This window comes from Cyanistes caeruleus, chromosome 2 (genome assembly GCF_971803275.1).
Source record: "Cyanistes caeruleus chromosome 2, bCyaCae1.hap1.1, whole genome shotgun sequence".
Taxonomy (NCBI): Eukaryota; Metazoa; Chordata; class Aves; order Passeriformes; family Paridae; genus Cyanistes; species Cyanistes caeruleus.
This window is the reverse complement of record NC_141702.1, coordinates 55,340,048-55,357,810: the sequence shown is the minus strand read 5'-3', so window position 1 is coordinate 55,357,810 and position 17,763 is coordinate 55,340,048. Positions and strand designations below refer to the sequence as shown.

Genomic DNA, 17,763 nt, shown 5'->3' with positions numbered 1-17,763 from the left:
ATGGGTCTGGTTCTCCCCAAAAAAATGAAAGGAATCTTTTCCCCTTGAAACTATTCACTAGTGTATTCATTTATAACTACTGCAGCTGGACCACAATCTATCACGGGAGGTGAACCTCAACATCCTTTTAGTCAGTGGAATTATAATGATAGGAAACAGGTTTATATGTAAGGAAAGAAAAGAATCTTGCTTATCATGCCAATTTTAGAACTGATTTCCATCATATGGGTTCATTGCTGGTACGTTGTGAGGCACAGCTGGTGAGTTTAGCAGCATAAATAATTTGGTAAGTGGGTGTTTGGAAACTGATTTGTGACTCTTAAGATGAGCATCTGGGTGAGTAGTTCATTGACTGAAGCCTTCAAGAAAGCTGAGGTATACCAGCTCACATAACATTTCTCCCATAGAAAAAATACTGCTATTCTAAGGGACATATAAATCCTATATAATATTTATGGACTGAAGTGACTTGAGGGGTTCCTTTGTCAATGCATGTTTTTCTTCTATCACTTTAAATTTACTATTATTATGACATATACAAAATACAAGAACCGTATTTTACAAAATGCTCCATATACAAAATAAAATGTATATTTTAATATAATTTAGTTAATCTGAGAGATAATTAAGTTTTCAACTTAACTCTTTCAACTTTCAACTGCTTTGTTTTATATATTATTTGCAATTAATTTTAAAATAGCTTCCAGTTACTAAATTTCATGTACCATTTCAGAAGAATAATTGGTTGTAGTTGGTCCCTATTTAAACCAAGAGAAAATTTGCCTCTGAATTACTGTATTTCATTTAGTTATGGAGTTCATGCTCTTGACTTACTTTACCTTGTATTCTCATATTAGGATTTGGAATATTTTGGAAACTTAATTGAATTAATTAACTGAATTGAACTAATTTAATTGAAAATTAAATCTGCTGATGGAACTACACTTCCAAAAGAAAAATCTAATAAAGGATTGATTATACTTTCTCCAAATATCTCAAAGGATTTGATTGCTCTGGGTTTGAAAACAGATCCTGTCTTGAGAACTTTAGGTCAGCAAGAACAGGAGGGGTAATGTATTTATTCATAACAGCAGTCTTCATTCTCACTGTCTTTGGGAATCTGGCCATAATAATTTCCATCTTGTATTTCAAGCAGCTCCATTCTCCAACCAACTTCCTCATCTTATCCATGGCTGTAACAGATCTTCTGCTGGGCTTTGCTATTATGCCCTACAGCATGGTAAGGTCTGTAGAGAAGTGCTGGGTTTTTGGGATTATATTCTGCAAGGTTCATTACAGTTTTGACTTGATGCTCAGTTCAGCTTCCATTTTCCGTCTTTGTTCCATTGCCATGGATGGGTTTTGTGCAATCTGCCACCCTCTGCATTACTGCAGCACCATGACTGTAGCAGCCATAAAACAAATCATGTCTGTGTGCTGGTCAGTGCCTGCTGCCTTTGCTTTCAGTGTGTTTTCTCAGGAGCTTTTGCTTCTGGGATTGAGGGCTATGAGATGCTGATTAAATGCTCAGGCTTGTGCCCAATTGTGTTCAACAAACCAGGGGGTGGGGGGGCTTTTTTATTGACAGTCAGTTTATTTGGTCCTGCTTGAATTATGACAGGGATTTTTGTTAAAACTTTTACAGTCCCCCAAATGCACACATCAGAGTCGAGCCAGGCACACAGGCTCTCAAAAAAAAAAAAAATAAAAAAAATAATCATGAGTTTTCTAAGAATAAAGACAGGAAAGCTGTTAAGACTTTGAGTATTTTTATGCTGAGTTTCTTAATATGTTGTTTTCCGTGTTTTTTTGCAGTCTTAATTGATCCATTTTTTAATTTTTCCATTCCTTTACCTCTGTTTGATTCTCTAAATTGCCTTGGGTATCTCAATTCTTTCTGAAATCCATTTATCTATGAATTTCTGTATCCATGGTTTCAGAAATCATTTAAATGTATCTTGAAAAGCAAAATATTTAATCCATGTTTTCATACAATAAAAATTTTGTCTGAAGATCTGTCAGAGTAATAGATTCCACTAGTGAGAGTAGTGGAAATGAAGAAGAAATGAAGAAGATACAGTGGACTACTGAATATTTATGTTTCAGTATGAGTGCAATAAGAATTTTATGAGTCAGTCCTGCAAAATTCTTTTAATTTCTGAAATTATTTACATACAGCACATAAACTCAGTATTGCACCTAATCTTATGCAGGTACTCTTTCTTAGGGTTCACTCTTAATAACCCAAAACTAAATGTATCCCAGGCTCATACAGTGAGAAGTTTGACACCCTTTTTGTGCATTAGCAGATGTATAGTCTCCTGCTATTCCCAAGCAAAGAGAATGGGAGTGAAATTTTGGCTTGAAGCTGATCTTTTCCCCTGAAAACAATAGAATCAGGATTTCACCCCTTGTCCTCCTTGTGCTTCATATTTGGGAAGGAGTACTCAGGAATCAGAGCATGGATTGTACTCATCTCTGTTTGTGTCTGGTCTTTGTTTAGATGTCAGGCTCCAGATGTTATAAAATATGCTTACTGACAGCTCACTGAACCTTCACATCAAACTGGAACCTCTAATTTAGCTCCTTGCCATGCTGAGCTCCCTCTGAAGTCAGAAAGAGGCACTGTCAGCATTCACATCAGTTACATGTCTAAAATAAGCGTAACTGAGTTGTCTTTACTGAATGCAGGCACTGCAGTGTTTTTATTGTGAATTGTACCTCTGACTTACCTTTTGCACTACCCATACAGTGTATACTCCACCCTTATTAAAGAGTGACTACCAAAAAGCCATCCACGCTTATCCACTTGTTAGCTTATCACATCTGCACTAGCATGCCATGCCAGAGATGGCTGCTTGTTTTGTTTGCTAAAAACTTTTTAATGGATCTGTGATAACATGAACACCTGCTATTTTCGATATGGAGAATTCCAGTTTCATGGCAACCCTGTAACACTTAAGACAGCAAGGCTCTGAAAGATCATAGACTTGTCTGAAGTGGGGTGTAAGGCTCTCACTTTTCCCAATAAAAACATAAACCCCACGGTCTTTAAGTTGACACAAGTACATTCTTTGTGCACAGTTGTCACTAGCTGAACAGCCAGACCAGGGAACAGAGCATAGTTGGATGCAATAAAATCTTTAGGCACCTTCAAGGTGGATAATATGGTGTCCCACACCGTTGCTCCATGCATGCCTAGAGAGGCCCCTGGATTAAACACAAGGGCAGCTGGAGTGATGCTTAGGGAGAGCAAGAAAACTGAGCAGCAGGTTGATGGCAGCCAGTAACTCAGTTCTGGAAAGCTGGATCTCCAACACAGCCTAGCTCTGACTTTCAGAGCCTGTGCTGTTGAATCAGGTTTTCCTAATCTCATCTTAATCTGGTTTTGCTCCTGCAGTGTGTTCCTGGGGACCAGCTCTCTGGGGAGGCAGAGGGCAGCCTTTGCATACAACACCTTTCACACAACACCTTAGTGACACGGTGACATCTCTGCCATGGTGACATCTGGGATGTCACCAAGAACTTTCTGGTTCTCCTTTTGGAGCTGAGACATGTGAAATACACAGTGTTTGGGGTGTGATACACAGGGCCTGTAGTGTGTTAGCAATGGCAGGGAGAGCTGAGCTCCCTGCAGCAGAGATGGTGTTGCAGACAGTTATTGTCTGCATGAGGCTCAACCTGGCTTCTTCAGAGAAATTTGCATGCCAGATTTGTCTTTGTGTTAAAACTAGTCCATGATGGGATTTTATTGAAAGTTAACAAATTATATATGGTCCCTGATATCCTCCCAGAAGTGAGACCATGAGTCAAATGATGGATCACAAAAAATTATCTGTAAAACTAGTCTCAGACAACTACAGATCCTTTTTAAGTGTCTTCACAATGTTTGCTGCCAGCAGTATTTTCCACAGTACTCAGCTATTTTGTAGAGTTTAAATCCCTTCTGTTAGGTGCACAAGAATGTGCTACATTAATGTTAGGTGTCTACATCTCAAAATACATATTTAAATATTTCTGAAGGGTCTTCTAAGTATTAAATATCTAGCTGGTGACACATTTGGAGACATTTAAGTAATTGGAGACATTTAAGTAATGATTAAATTACTTCATTAACATACAGCATAAATAATTTAGAGTCAACCCAGTGCATTACATCTCCTACAGTGACAACTTTTGTCTTAGACAGCACATCTTCAGGGAACAATATTGACCTGTCTGTGAGGTTTCAGTGTGTCATGTCCTTCCGTGTGTTCAATATGTGCCCTGGATGTTAAATGAGTATCAGCTTCTCTAGTTTTGATAAATGACTTGCAACTTGTCAGTGGGTCTTTAGTAGTTCTTCTGGCCAAGGGCTCTTGCAGATCTGTCAGATGGCGTAATTTGGCTCCTGAGCGACTTTGTGGCATGCCATGCTGTTCTCCCTGCTGTTAAGCTTGATGCTGGTGCTAAACTTGCTGCTAAAAAATACCCCACAGCTTGGCACAAAACCTAGCGCATCAGAAGAAAAGGGATTTCTTTTTTTTTCTGTTTTTTCTGCAGACCACACCTGCTGGTACACAGGAGAATGGAAGTGTCTGTTGTTTTTTTTGTTTTGTTTTGGTGGGCTTTTTTGAGGAGTTGGGTTTTTTTCCTGAAAAACATTATCATTCATTAACCTATTTTTCCACACTATACAGTGGACTGCTTTAGCACAAATTCTGGTCTATATCAAATCCAGACAGTGTTCTTATTCCTCAGGAAATCAGCCAGAAGGGTTAGGATGTCTCGATTCCAGCAGGAGTTGACATTGGCCTCAGAGGAAGGACAATTCTGGTTTCAGGAGGAAGTTCAAGCTTCCACATCTAGACAAGGCCCCCAGTCTGAGAGCTTCCATGGTCCTTTTCCATTTTGGTCCATCCCAGTGTGAACATGCAGGAGAGCTAGATGTGGTTAAGACTATCCCACCCAGGAAATCTGCACTCAGCCTCCCTCTTGCACTGCCTCCAACAGCAACATTCAGAGTTCTCTTGAAAAACAGTGATTTTTATTCAAAAAAATGTTCTATTTTTAGCCTCAAATGATTTGCAGCTCAGGAACTCACAGGTATTTCTGCGGTGCCTGCTTGTGGTCACAATAGTTAAACTCTCTTTTATTCTTTTAATCTTTTCTGTCATAGCCTAAACATTGAGGAAGGATTTCCTACCCTCTTGTGGAGTCCACAGGCAAAAGCAGCTTTAACAAAAAGCATCAGCAGCACCTTATATTAAGACAGGGGTGTAAAAAAAAAATTAAGTTTTATATATATATATATTATAAATATATATTATTTATTATATATATTATATATATTTATTTATATTTATATATATATATTAAGTTATATTGAGTTGCAAACACACTGTCTGAAAACCTCAAGAAGCAGATTGAGGTTTACTTTTGAAAGCTCTGTGCTGATTTTTATTTTACACCTTAATACTTAAGGTGTAAGTATTAAGGCAGAGCACTTAACAAATATTTAGCATGAAGTTTCAAAATTAATTCTTCAAGATTCAAATTAAAAATCTTGGTTTGCAGACATTAATTTTCTACTCAAAACTAAAATATGCCAAAGAAGTCAGATAAGTTCAGGTAAATTAATGCTTAATAGCATCCATTTTTCAGCTACAATGCTTTTAACAAAAAAACCCTTCAACATTTTAATCAGCTTTAGTGAAAATCAGGTAAATGAAAGTAACTGTTCCAAGAAATTTCTGACAAAAAGGCATATACAGCTATAGCAGTAATATATTACAGTAATTTCTTTTTCTGCTTAGAGAACCTAATCAAATTATATTCCTTCCAGATCAGTTGTGTGTCAGCCTTCATGGCTGAAGCAGCAACAGAGCATTGATGAAACATTACAGCTAACACTAACATTAAAATAATGTGGAGTTTCTCAAAAGACAGCTGTGAATCTTTTCAGCTGCATATAAACCAAAAACATTCCAGTTTTTCCTGTAAAAAAGGAGGAATGTTTTCACTTTTATTTTTAATTACCCATTTCCACCGAAATGCAGGATGGAGAAAAAAGACTCAAGTATGGGATTGTGTACTGAAGGACATCTTTTTCCCTAGAAAACTTTCCCCAAGTGATCTTTTTCTTCAATGTGTAAGTAATTTTTTTATCTGGTTTTCTTCATCAGGACTGTGTTGCAATACTTTGTTGAATACCTTGAGTTGCCAGATTATGACTTCATCCAGGCTCTGGATCTCACAGCTTGTGTAGTATTGGTTTGACTTTGTTAAGATTTCAGGGCCTAGAAATGCAAAGTGTGGGCTTTGTTCCTCTGCTACGTGCATGTACAGGTGTGGAGCCATCCTGTCCAAAATGGTGGGAAATATGTCTGTGAGTGCTTCCATCCATCCATCCATCATCTCCAGAAATCCACTCTCCCAACAAGTTTCTGGTCTCCTCCGTGGTCAACACTGACATTTCCCCAGTGTTGTGCTATGGCCCACATCACAGCTAGCTCCATGAAATCATGAGAGTACCTTGGGGCTCCCTCCTACAAACCCTGCACCTCCTGTGATGCAGTTGTGTGTAGCACCTCACCTTCCTGTTGGATTTCTCTCTCTTAACTCTAATTATACCATCTTTCACCCATTTCCTTAGATCACCAAAAGCACCAGCCCTGTGAAAGCAGTAATTTTCTTAGATAGCTTTTCAATTTTATTCTTGTTCACCTTTAGCTTGATTTTCTCAGGGTTAAATATAAGTTGGTTTGTATAGTTTTGGTTTGGCTTTTTTGCTGTTACTGGTTCATTGGTTGGCTTTTTGTTGTTCTTGACTACCTTTCTCCAATAGTTGATATTTTACTTTCTCAGGACCTAAGGATTTGTGCAATGACACCTTCTGCATGGATTATTTCAGCTCTGCCTGTAGGTCTATAATGTATGCTTTATTATTTGACTAAAAAACACTATGAAAATAAATAATCATTGCAGTTGCAATACTCAGACTACTATTTTCAGTGTACTCTGCTGCCTTCCTGCCATATTCTTTATAAATCAATTAGAAACTCCTGGAATTCCTTTCAGAAAACTTTGCAAATATTTATACAGGCTCCTTTATCTTCTCAGTATTTGCATTTACTGTTACTCTTAGTAACCTGTAACATGTGAGTAGGCTTAGATACAGCAAGATAATAATACAATAATACAATAACCTAAGAAATGTTGTGCTGGATTCTAGGAAATGACCCAGCACACTGAAATGTGTACATTTGATACATTATCCAGATTCTCTGCTGTGTGTAATACCCTCACAAGTTACATGGCCAAGACACTGAAGAACCATTGTATCCATGAGTCAGTGGAAGCACTCATGCTTAAAGCACAGGAGGTAGTTATTTAGATATCACTGGCTGAAAATTAGCACCCTAGTTACACCAAACTTTCCAAATGAGCTAGGGGATGAGAATGGAGCCAAAACTTTTTCCTGGTATAACACTCCCAAGATCTTTACCTACTCACAGGACTGCAGACACGGTAAACCAGTGTCAGCCTGCTTTTATAAATGTAATTTTTCATCCTGTAGCTGAAAAATATGTTAAATGTGGGTTGATTTATGGTATGATGGTCTACTTTTGGAAAAACTGCCTGCCTTTCCATGTGCTGCATTTCATTCCTTATGAAAAATAAGTTATCATTTAGGAAGGTTGTTACATTACCTCAGAGAAATTAAAGGTTAGATTTTCAAAAAGGGAATAAATAAAATATAAATAAAACTCCTATAATATTTTTCAAAGGTTACATGGGCTAAGCTTCAGTTCTGTCTCCCCAGTGGTTACTGCACTGCATCCCTTTCCCACAGACAGGACACCAAAGTGATGGCTCACAGTGTGTGAGTACAGAAGGAAGATGACCCTATTTGGTGATGCAAGACACTCTGGTGCATCTGGCTTTTCTAATTTTATGGGCTGATCATTTTTTTTATCAGCCCATAATAATAGTGATAGTGATTTTTGTTTCTCGCTGTGACAATTTAGCAGAAATCAACATGACCAGCAGTGCAACATGGTCCACTCAGGGAGGAAGCAAATGTCATTCTACAGAGTTTGAAAATTATATTTAAAGTCTATGAAGCAACCCAGGACCAGAACATCACCTTTAATCCTGCAGATTCACCACAGGACAAGCAAAGGAGTAATTGCAGGCAATTACATTGGCCATTTCTGCTTCCTTTGGTGGAAATTGCAGGGAGCAAGTGGTATCTGCACAGCCTGAGACCAGTGGCCTGGCTACAGGTCAGGGCTGCACAGGTGCCTGGAGACAGCAGAATATAGGGGATGGAGGGCTCTGCTTCAACCTGCCTTGCTTTCTCCTACCCCTTGCCCAGGCCAGTTCAGCCACCTCAGCCTTTTTTCTGCCATTAAAATATTGCTCAGTGTAAAAAGGCAGCTTTGCGTGGGCCGTATCCAGGTGGCTGAAGGCCATTTGGTGCTTCCCACAGGCTGGACTACTTGATGGCTTGCATTTCAGTATAATAATTCTTCGTTCATTTGTTCTGCCAGTGCTGTGAAACACAGCACTTTACCCTCCCCTCTCCCTTCCTTTTCTGTCAGCTTAAAATAGCCTAAATTTCTAATTTTTCTTTGGAAATATGAATTAACAAGTCCTGTTAACACCTTGTTTGTTTTGGTCAGATTATTCCCAACTGACTCGTGTTTTGCTCACCACAAACAACAGCAAAGGGAATTTGGAACTCTGGAGAAGGGCTGTATTGGTTGAACCTGCACAACTCTTGTGCAGTTCAGTGATTACTTTTAACACCTGTTATTAACTAATTCTTCAGCAGGGAAAAATGGACCCAGACTGTCACATTCAACTATTCAACTCTTTTCTATGTGTATTTTTACATATTTTGTCAATGTTTTGCAATTCCTCTACTTCATTAATAATCACTAAAAACCTGTACTTTGGGATCACAATCAGAAAAAGTTTGGACAAAAAAAAAATTATGAAATAGAAAGTCTTGAATGTGATGAAATATTGGTATTTTTCACTTTATTATGAGATTAATATCTGCAAATTTGTCATAAGTGAAAAAAGAGACAAAGAATAACAGGATCAGTAAATTGAAAGAAAGAACATTTTCTTTTTTATTAAGACAATCCTAGAGTGAAGTAAATATATGAACTGTTAATTTCAAAGGTAAGAGACAAAGTATCTGAATTTCTTATTTTTATTGACTTTCTGAACCAAATTATCCTTTTCTTAATCCTTCTCAAATTCTTCAGCTGACTAATTTGGACAAAGATGCTACAGCTGGAGAAGGCAGTGATTTCTCTCCATATTCAGTTTTAACATGGTTTAAGTTGCAATGATTAACTTACAGAGGTACTGCTTCTAAAGCTGATCTATAGGTGTGTCCTACAAGGGCAGCTGAATAGGCAGAAAACAGATCAATATAACTAAAAGCAGGAAAATATAAAAGCAAAAGTTACACAGAAAGAGGATCCAGCAGGTAGAGGAATCTTTTGCAAGTGCTTTAGACTAGAATTTTCCAGCTACAAAGCTTAAGGTCAAATCTTTACATTTTTTGCAAGAAATATGAAGAGAAATACCATACCCTATGGAGACCCCCTCTCTGGGAGGTGGGGTGTGCTACACTTAGCAGGATCTTAAAAGGAGCTGAGAGAGTATTTACCCTACAAACATTCCCACCACTCTGAATTAATGATAAAACACTCAACTTCTTCAGAGATGGTCACTGCTCACTACTATGGGAGCGCAAAAGCCAGCACTGTGGGCTGTAATAGACATGATGGAATATTTGAGATACGAATGTTCCAGCTCTCTGTAGGATATTTTAGTAAGCCCATAGCTTTCTCAAGCTGTTATATTCTATTTACAGATCCCATATTGGCTCTTTTGGTAGCTGTGAGGAAAAAAATTCACAGCAAAGGGGCACAGATGATAGCCCTTTTAGAAAATCAATAATCCTCTGAAATTGTCTTGTTCTATTTTAAGGAATTCAGATTCAGAGGTTGCTTAGAGGTATTTAGATCTTAGAGGTTATGTGCTGCAGTTTCAATAAAAGAAGGTGTTGGCAATGCATGACTTCATTGCAGATTGAACCGTATCAGCACACTTATCCTATTTTTGGAAGTTTTCTTGTGGATTGCTGGGCTGCACAGCATATTCAACAAAAGTTCAGTTTGAGACTGTAGCCAGCAATTTTATCTGAAGAACGAAGGGTAAAGAGAAGGAACAGAAATGATGGGCATTTTTAAATTTTGTGAAAGTATTCTTAACATTGTAAGTCAATATTTAATAAAAATCTCTTCCTGTTCCAAAGTAGAAAGATGTAAATTGTCATTATTCTACCCTTCTCTTGATTGTGAACTGGTCTTTTTCCATGATCAGGTGAGAAAAGAGGGGAAAAAATACAAACACTAGAATTAAAAACAGCTGTAGGAAGCATGCAGCTAACAGCAAGAGACCAGCAGACGCCTGACAGCCTGATGAAAAATGGGTTTTTAAAACATGCAGCAGGCAATTGAATCAGGCCCTACATGTGTAAGAACTAGAAAAAGGAATGGCACAGTAGATATTCTGTAGGACATCAGTGTGATACAGTGATTGCTGTAGCTGCTACATATTTTAATATGTGCAATAATATAAATGGGAAAACTCTTTCCCCTCTGTTTTATCCTATCATTATTTTTTTGAATGTCAAGAACAGTTTCCTTTCCTAGTACAAATTATTTACAACTTCGAGATGATGTAATCTGTTCTGACATCTGTTTATTTCAAATCCTTTTTGGTTTTGTCCATATGGTTAAGATTCTGGTCAGAAAAAAAATATTGGTATTCAAAACATTTGAAATTAGACCAAATATCCAGAGGAAGGAGACAAGAAAGAGGGCTTATATAATATTTTTGGGATTTCCTGAATAGTGATCATAAAGAGTGATCATAAAATTTTGGTGATTTTAAACTGAGTCTTAAAGGAAGCCTTGTGCTTGGAGTTGGAGTGTAATTCAATCTTACTTCATTCTCCCAGTGTCCAATGTCCCCCCATTTTGCTAGATTAATATTCACTGTTTCTTGGAATAAAAGCCAAAGCTGCTTCTATTGTTCCTCTGTCTATTCATGCTGTAGCAGAAGGTAAAAACCTATCCTATACTGCACGTAGTTGCAAGTTTTCTATAATAAGTTTACCAAATCCACAGGATCAGGCTGAAGAATGAAGCACAGAATAGAATTCTTACAAAAGGTCTGGTGCCAAATTACCGCAAAAATACACAGGACATCTGTGGTACACACTAGAAGACCTAGACTATGGGATGAATTTTGAGATTAAGACTCTTAAATTTATAAATAGGCAATTATAATTCTGGTAAGTGTCTGAGTCCTGATTATAGCTCCAGCTGGAATGGCTGTTTAAGTTCCAGCTGTAGTGGTGAGTGGCTATTCAGGAACTATGAATCTTTTGCCAAATGCCACCTGAAAAGCCTACACAGTAGCTGAGAGACAGGTGAGACACATCTGGGCACCTAAAATTGAACTAGATGCTTCTCTGTGGAAGCATTAGGCTTAAGCAAGGCACATAACAGAAGTTTTGACATTCAGCTGTGCAGAAATCTGCAAGCCTCAAACTGAGTCATGTCCTAGGGGCAATGTAGCAACATTGACACTTTTTTTAACTTCGACATCTTTTGCTCTGAACTCACTGGAGCCAAGGCTGTAGAGAAAGGGGAGGTTCATAAAGTTGCTAGTTGTTTTTTGAGATATTTTCTACCTGTCCTCAACAGATTACAGAACATATATGACATGAATGCAGTCACTTGCATTTTGTTTTACTTGCAGCATAATCTGCTTTTATAGGTTTCTTCTGTGGAAGTGGATGAGCTTTAGTCCCTCAGTGGGTGGCCGTCATCTATACTGCGATGTGAGAATTGTACCATAATATCTTGTGATTGTTGCTAGGGTCTCCTTTTCGACTAAACTGCAAGCTGGAATAATGGAGAAAGAGAAAAGCAGAACCCAGAGTACTGACGTGTACAGTAGCAATGCCAGAGCAGGTAAGTGAGGAGGAAATACTGCTAAAATTCTGGGAGCAGCCAAGATTTCCTGATTTTCTGACACGGTATTTTTGAAATATTAAAAAACATTTTCCTCACCTTTATAGCTCCGCACTGTGTTCCCTTTCCTCTGATGTCTGTTTGGTTTACCTAGACAAATTCTGACAGGATCCCTTTGTGTGAGTTTCTTCTTTCATTTTGCATGGTTCCAGAAAGTAATTAAGGTAATTATGAATTGAAGAGGAGGACAAAGATCATGACGAGCTGTAAAATAATGAATATTGATTGCTTAACAATGACCTCATTTTCCAAATGAAGACCTATTGGATTCTATCAGAGCTAGTTGTTGAACTTGCAGTTCATAGATTCTTTTATTTTTGATATTTTTTCTTCTGTAGTTTTGTGTTTCTATATCTGAACAAAGTAATGCTGTTTCATTTTATGCCTTTTACAAATGTTTATTTTTTCAATATGGTCTGTCTGAAGTTAGGGAAATTATGTATTTTCAGGTACTACTTAATTAAACATAGGGCTTTGAAATAATAATGTCAGCTTATTTCACTACTGCAGATGAAAGTGTATCATGTCTTTGAAAATTAAGCTGTTAGGCAAAGAAAGATTTGAAAATAAGTTGCTAATGATATTTTTCTCTTTTTTTAGGAAATGTTATCAATATCAGGAATAGATTTCTCTGTTTATTTAAAATATGTGCTACTATGTTAATTACTGCTGCTGCATAGCAAGTGCCAGCCTAAATAACACGCAAATGGTCAATGCTTTCTTTTTTTTTTTTTTTTTAATTAGGCAGTTTTACATGTCATTCTGGAGTTTAATTAACCCATAAATTTGTTCAAGCTAGAAGCTATCATCCATCATAATTATGTACAGGACTGGGTATAATAGGAATCTAATCTCATTTCAGGTTCTGGAGTGGATATTTTGATTAAATTAGCAAACAGGGATGACAACGATAATAACAGGAATTCTTGCTGATGGTGGAATGCATCAGCAATAACCATCTGGAAAGCTCTGCCAGACTCTGCCAAATACTGGAAACATTACTCTTCCTATGTAAAGCTAGAGGTGCAGAAGTGAGATGCAATAGCAGAGAAAGAAATTGGCCCATACGGTAAATTACGCACCACTTAGGCGCTGCTCATGCCTTGGAAAGAGAACACTCATCAGGAGCACGAGACCAGGGCTGGGCTGCTCCCCTTCATTTCATCATGCATTGTGCCAGCCCAGGGTGCTGCATGGAAATGAGTGCCTCATTTCTGCGTCACTGGTGGCCCTGGGGCTTGTGCCACCCACACTGCTGGGCCTGTGTGTCTGCTCATGAGGGGCCAGGGCAGGAACAGGAGTGGGAGGCAGAAATACAGTCAGGAAGGTGGGTCCTGATTTGGATACTGAGCTAGGAGGAAGATGTGCTTTTTCAAAATCACACTATGCTGGTGTGGCTTAACTTCCATCTCTGTCAGATGTTATAAACCATACTGGGCACGGATCCCCAAACACAACCTCCTTTTATTTCAGTTTTACACACATGACAAGAATATAAATGGCAAATACTTTGACCTTCAGTCAGTAAATATCCAGAGCATCCTCCATGGTAAGCAGTGACTGTGCAGAGCAGGGGCTAAACATTTCCCCTTTTCTTTGCCCAGAGCTTTCCCCATTTAATTTAGTCATTTGAAATCTGATTATGGTCCACAAGAAACAGGAAAGGAAAATGATGATTCTGAACTCAATCAGCAGATAATGCTGGTGTGAGAGCTGTAGAGAGGAGACAATGAAATGCATTTAGAGGCACAAATGCATCAGCATCTCTGATAACACTTAGACATGGCTTCTTTACAATCCCTGTCCAGGCACCATTGCTGGAACAGGAAACTGGAGGAATCTTCCTGGTTTATTTAAAAGGCTGAAATAGGGCATGTTCTCCCAGTCAATGACTTTTCTATAGGAGTTAACAAAAATATTCTGAAGGCATACTATGCTCTTAGCAGTTCTGATCGATAAATACGATCAATAGTCTAGTAACTGTACATTTATAATTATTTTATGATTCTATTACAAAGGCTATTTAGGTATTTTTATACAGACATTTTATTGAAAAGATTATTTTATAATCCTTTTTTCCCTCTCAGGCTTTTATATTATTCTTCAACTGGTTACTTTAAATAATCATATGACCTTGAGATATTTAACAATAAAAGATGAATGCTTATAAGTGAGCTAACAGCACATGAAGAACAGGATTTTCTTCATAAAGCACACAGCTTCTCTAGCAAAGCACTTGGGTACCTTGTTTCTGTAGAATGGGGATGAACATTGGTCAGCGATGGCTGGATCTTACCTCTAAGTCTAAAAAAAAAGTACTTGAGTGGTGATCTGCAGGAAAAGTGTTCTCACTGATGAAGGGTCACTTTTTTAAGGGAAAATACATTTTTGAAACCATATAATAAAAAAATGTACTGTTTTCTGGAGGAAAACTGACAGTGATCTCTGCGGAAGTTTTATAAAGCAGGAGTGACTGAGTCAATCGATGGAGTTTATATGACAGAGATAATAATTAAGGCAGGCCCTTAATTTGGAGTGTGGAAACTACTCTCATTAGTGCACCATCTAGTGGGATCATGGGGAAAACACTCACACGTAGCAATGCTAATAAAAATGCATCACTAATAAAAATAGCCTAGTAAAAATAGATTGACTGTGTATACAGCATTTCTGCAGCAAAAAGCCATATCAGAATGGCTTTTTTCCTTAGTAACATCAGTTCATGAAAGTGAGAAAATGACACTTCCAACCATCAATTAACATAAGAACTCTATGTAGCCATACAAGTCTTGGAGTCTATGCTGTCTCTCCTTTCAGCATGCTTTGAGACCCAGCAAGAATCACCCATGTAAGGTTAAGAGTAGTGTTGCCTATTTCAGGCCTTTAACTTAACACTCCACTGCGTCTGCAGTTTACTAGACTTCTCTGTTACTATTGGGTTAGGATACCTAGTGAGTTTTCCACTGCTTCCTAAGTCTTAGCAACGACCAAGATCTATGCTGCAGCAGAATTAAACTCGTGCTTCCCAGTTTCTGCAGCTCTTCCCCAGGCGAGGCTGGGCAGTGCGGAGGAGGCGGCATTCCCAGCAATCGGGTGCTGCGGGCTGTTTGCTCCGTGCTGTTTAATGCGCACGGGGGTATCCTGCAAACGAAGCAGCTCAGCCCCGGGGCTCTGGGGACTGTTTGGCCCTGTCATTGTCCCTCTGAAGAAGTGGGGAGGATGTAGACATTCCTCAAATGCTGTGCACGTAGCCTAGAAGCTCACCTGTCACTTCCCAGGGGACTGGGCCAGGAGCAGCCCTGGTGCTGTGGCTACAGCATCCTCCTTGTCCTCCCGAGCCCGGTACCGGCAGCTGCGGGAATGCATCCTTCGTTTTTCGTGCTCCCGGCATCGCTTGTCCCCTCTCCCAGCTGTCTATTGTGTACCTCAGCATTCAAATGCACTTTTAAAGAGATCTACTACGATTTCCCACTCGCTCTCTTTGAATTGTCCATTCCCCTTTGGAGAAGAAATGACCCAAGCTAAAGGCGAGGCTACCAAAACAGGCTACTAACATAGTAACATCGTATTTTTTCACTGCGATACCGTATTCTTACCCTGTTTTCCCCCTACTTCTTGATACAAAAGCATCCTTTTCCAAATTACACTCTCCCCACCCTTCAGCCTATTTTTTTCCATTCGCATAGGGCTGCGGCTGCCGGGGTTGCCCCGTTCCCCTGGGCAGCCGGTCAGCAGCAGGGTTCATCCCGCAGGCCCGGGCGGGGCCGCGCCTCAGGGACCGCCCGGCCCCGCTCTCGCAGCCGCCCGGGCGGGGCCGCGCCTCCCCCGTCACGGCGGGGCGGGCAGGAGCCAGCCCGGCCCGCCCCTCCACGCCCTGCACCGCCGCCGCCCCCCGCCGCACCCCGGGAGCGGCTTCGCCCGGCCGGGTAAGAGCCGCGAGAGCTCCGCTGGGGCGCCGGGGGTGCCGCCCGCCGAAGCCATGGGGGGCCAGGGCGGCCTCCGGCCAGCCGGGGAGGGGCTGTCAGGCGCGGGGAGCATGTCGGAGGGCGGCGGGAAGGGCCTCGCCGGGGCCGGGGCCGCGCCCCCGTGCCCGGCCGTGGGGCGAGCGGGGCGGCTGTGGGCGAGGCGGGGCTGGCGGGGCCGGGGCCGCCAGGGGAGCGCGGTGTGGGAGCGCGGTCGGTGGTGCCGGCACCAGCTCCTTTCCCCGCACCCTCCCCTATGACACTCCTGTACCGGGGCTTGGGGCTCGGCGATGCTCTCGGGGGAGGGTCGAGGCCTACAGCAGGTGTTTTACAGAAGCTGGAGTGGAGCTGTAGGCTAGGACGGGCACCCCCGCCTTGTGGAAATGCTCCCCTTACTGTTCCAGGTCCGAGGCGAGCATGTCAGCGGGAGGAGGGGACATGATAAAAGTGGCCGATGTAAATAGTGAGCCCGGGCCTGGGCGCGCCGGCCGGCGTTATCGCTGTTTTCCTGGTGAATCACTCGCCGCGGCATCAGGAACGGGCGCTCCTTCAAAGTCAGCTGTTCAGTGGAAGGTTTCACTCCGCTTGGCATGCAGTTCAGGGCACTGCATCTTAACTGCAGAATCCCAGTGTTAAAATCTCAGGAGACCTGGCCAGAAGCAATGTGCGCCTGTGCTGTGATCCCCTCCACAAGCCGTTCAAAGGCAGAGGGCGAGTGGAGCCCTCCTGACGGGTCATGATAGAGGCTTGTGCTTTGCCGGCACTGCAGCCCTTCTGCTTGGAGCCTGGGGACTGTGCAATTGCTCTTAATGGGAAAGAAGGAAAAGGGCACCAAAAAATGAGTTAAAATACGTTAAAATTAGAAGAAAGTGGTGCTAAATGGTGGCATTGTTATAACCTGTGTCTGCGTTTGGTTCACGAAGACGCCTTTTGTAGTCTTGGGAAGAATATGAGGTAGCACTCTTCCTGGTGGCTTACGCTGAAGTGAAACTCTTGAGAGAGAAGAAAGGAGATCACAGGCTCTATGTAGTTATTAGTACCCTGGTAGGCCTCAGAGACAGTCAGCATGCATTGCAATCAGACTTTGTGCAAAGGTAACTTTTCCCTTGGTGTGCTTGATCTGAGCACTTGGTTCAATGTGTACAAGCTACTGTGAGGGAGAATTGGGTGAGAACAAACAGCACACCAGATACGTCAGGCTTCTCATCCATCTTCCTTTTCCCATGAGATGTTGTTTGCCTACCAGCTGCAGAAGAAACTGGGCACTTTGAAATGGTCATCTCAGGTCCATTTTCAGACTTCCCATTCCCTCTCTTCTGTTCCCTCTCTTCCCCCATGGTTCCAGTCTCCTGTGTTTGTTTTCCTATTCCTTGCTTCATCGTAAGGCCTTTAAATGCCTTGTGTGCTCCTAGGAAACATAATTCTCTTAAGGCATTTTGCCAAGCACTAACATGTTTTCTTAGACTTGTGAAAGCTATGAGCTTCCTTCACCTAGTTCATCATAAATATCAGTGTGGATGAATCAGACAATTATAAGCATGTTAATTTTTATCCATATGTGCTAAGCCTTGGTGATGCATTAGGCCTAGTAGAATTTCAGGCTGCTGTAATTTAGTTTTTCCTGCTGAGCAGTTTAAATGTCGCTGCTTTAAATTGCATCTTTGTTCAACAGAATCATTTTTAGGAAAAAT

General features: G+C 40.7%; 2 protein-coding genes and 1 long non-coding RNA gene across 5 annotated transcripts in view; 2 read left to right on the top strand and 1 right to left on the bottom strand.

Annotated features, from left to right (window-relative positions):
• Nucleotides 1-926: 926 nt before the first annotated feature.
• On the top strand, nt 927-1,901 carry TAAR2 (trace amine associated receptor 2; the record flags this gene model as incomplete). Its single annotated transcript, XM_023924633.2, is given in 4 exon segments — nt 927-1,002; nt 1,005-1,466; nt 1,469-1,689; nt 1,692-1,901. Coding segments are annotated over 4 exon segments (969 nt in total), but the record flags the coding sequence as incomplete, so codon positions are not given.
• A 7,099-nt stretch (nt 1,902-9,000) lies between these two features.
• On the bottom strand, nt 9,001-15,935 carry LOC147654828 (uncharacterized). Its single transcript, XR_015283209.1, has 3 exons — nt 15,375-15,935; nt 12,150-12,314; nt 9,001-11,981 (listed from the first exon to the last, which is right to left on the bottom strand). It is a non-coding gene; the product is annotated as an uncharacterized LOC147654828 (long non-coding RNA).
• STX7 (syntaxin 7) overlaps nt 15,879-17,763 on the top strand; it is a 31,219-nt gene continuing 29,334 nt past the window's right edge. Inside the window, exon 1 of one of the 3 annotated variants that reach the window (XM_086877118.1) lies at nt 15,879-16,036. The gene's annotated coding sequence lies outside the window, so the exon portion shown is untranslated. The remainder of the gene's footprint in view (nt 16,037-17,763) is intronic. The other 2 variants (XM_086877119.1, XM_086877120.1) reach the window with 2 other exon arrangements.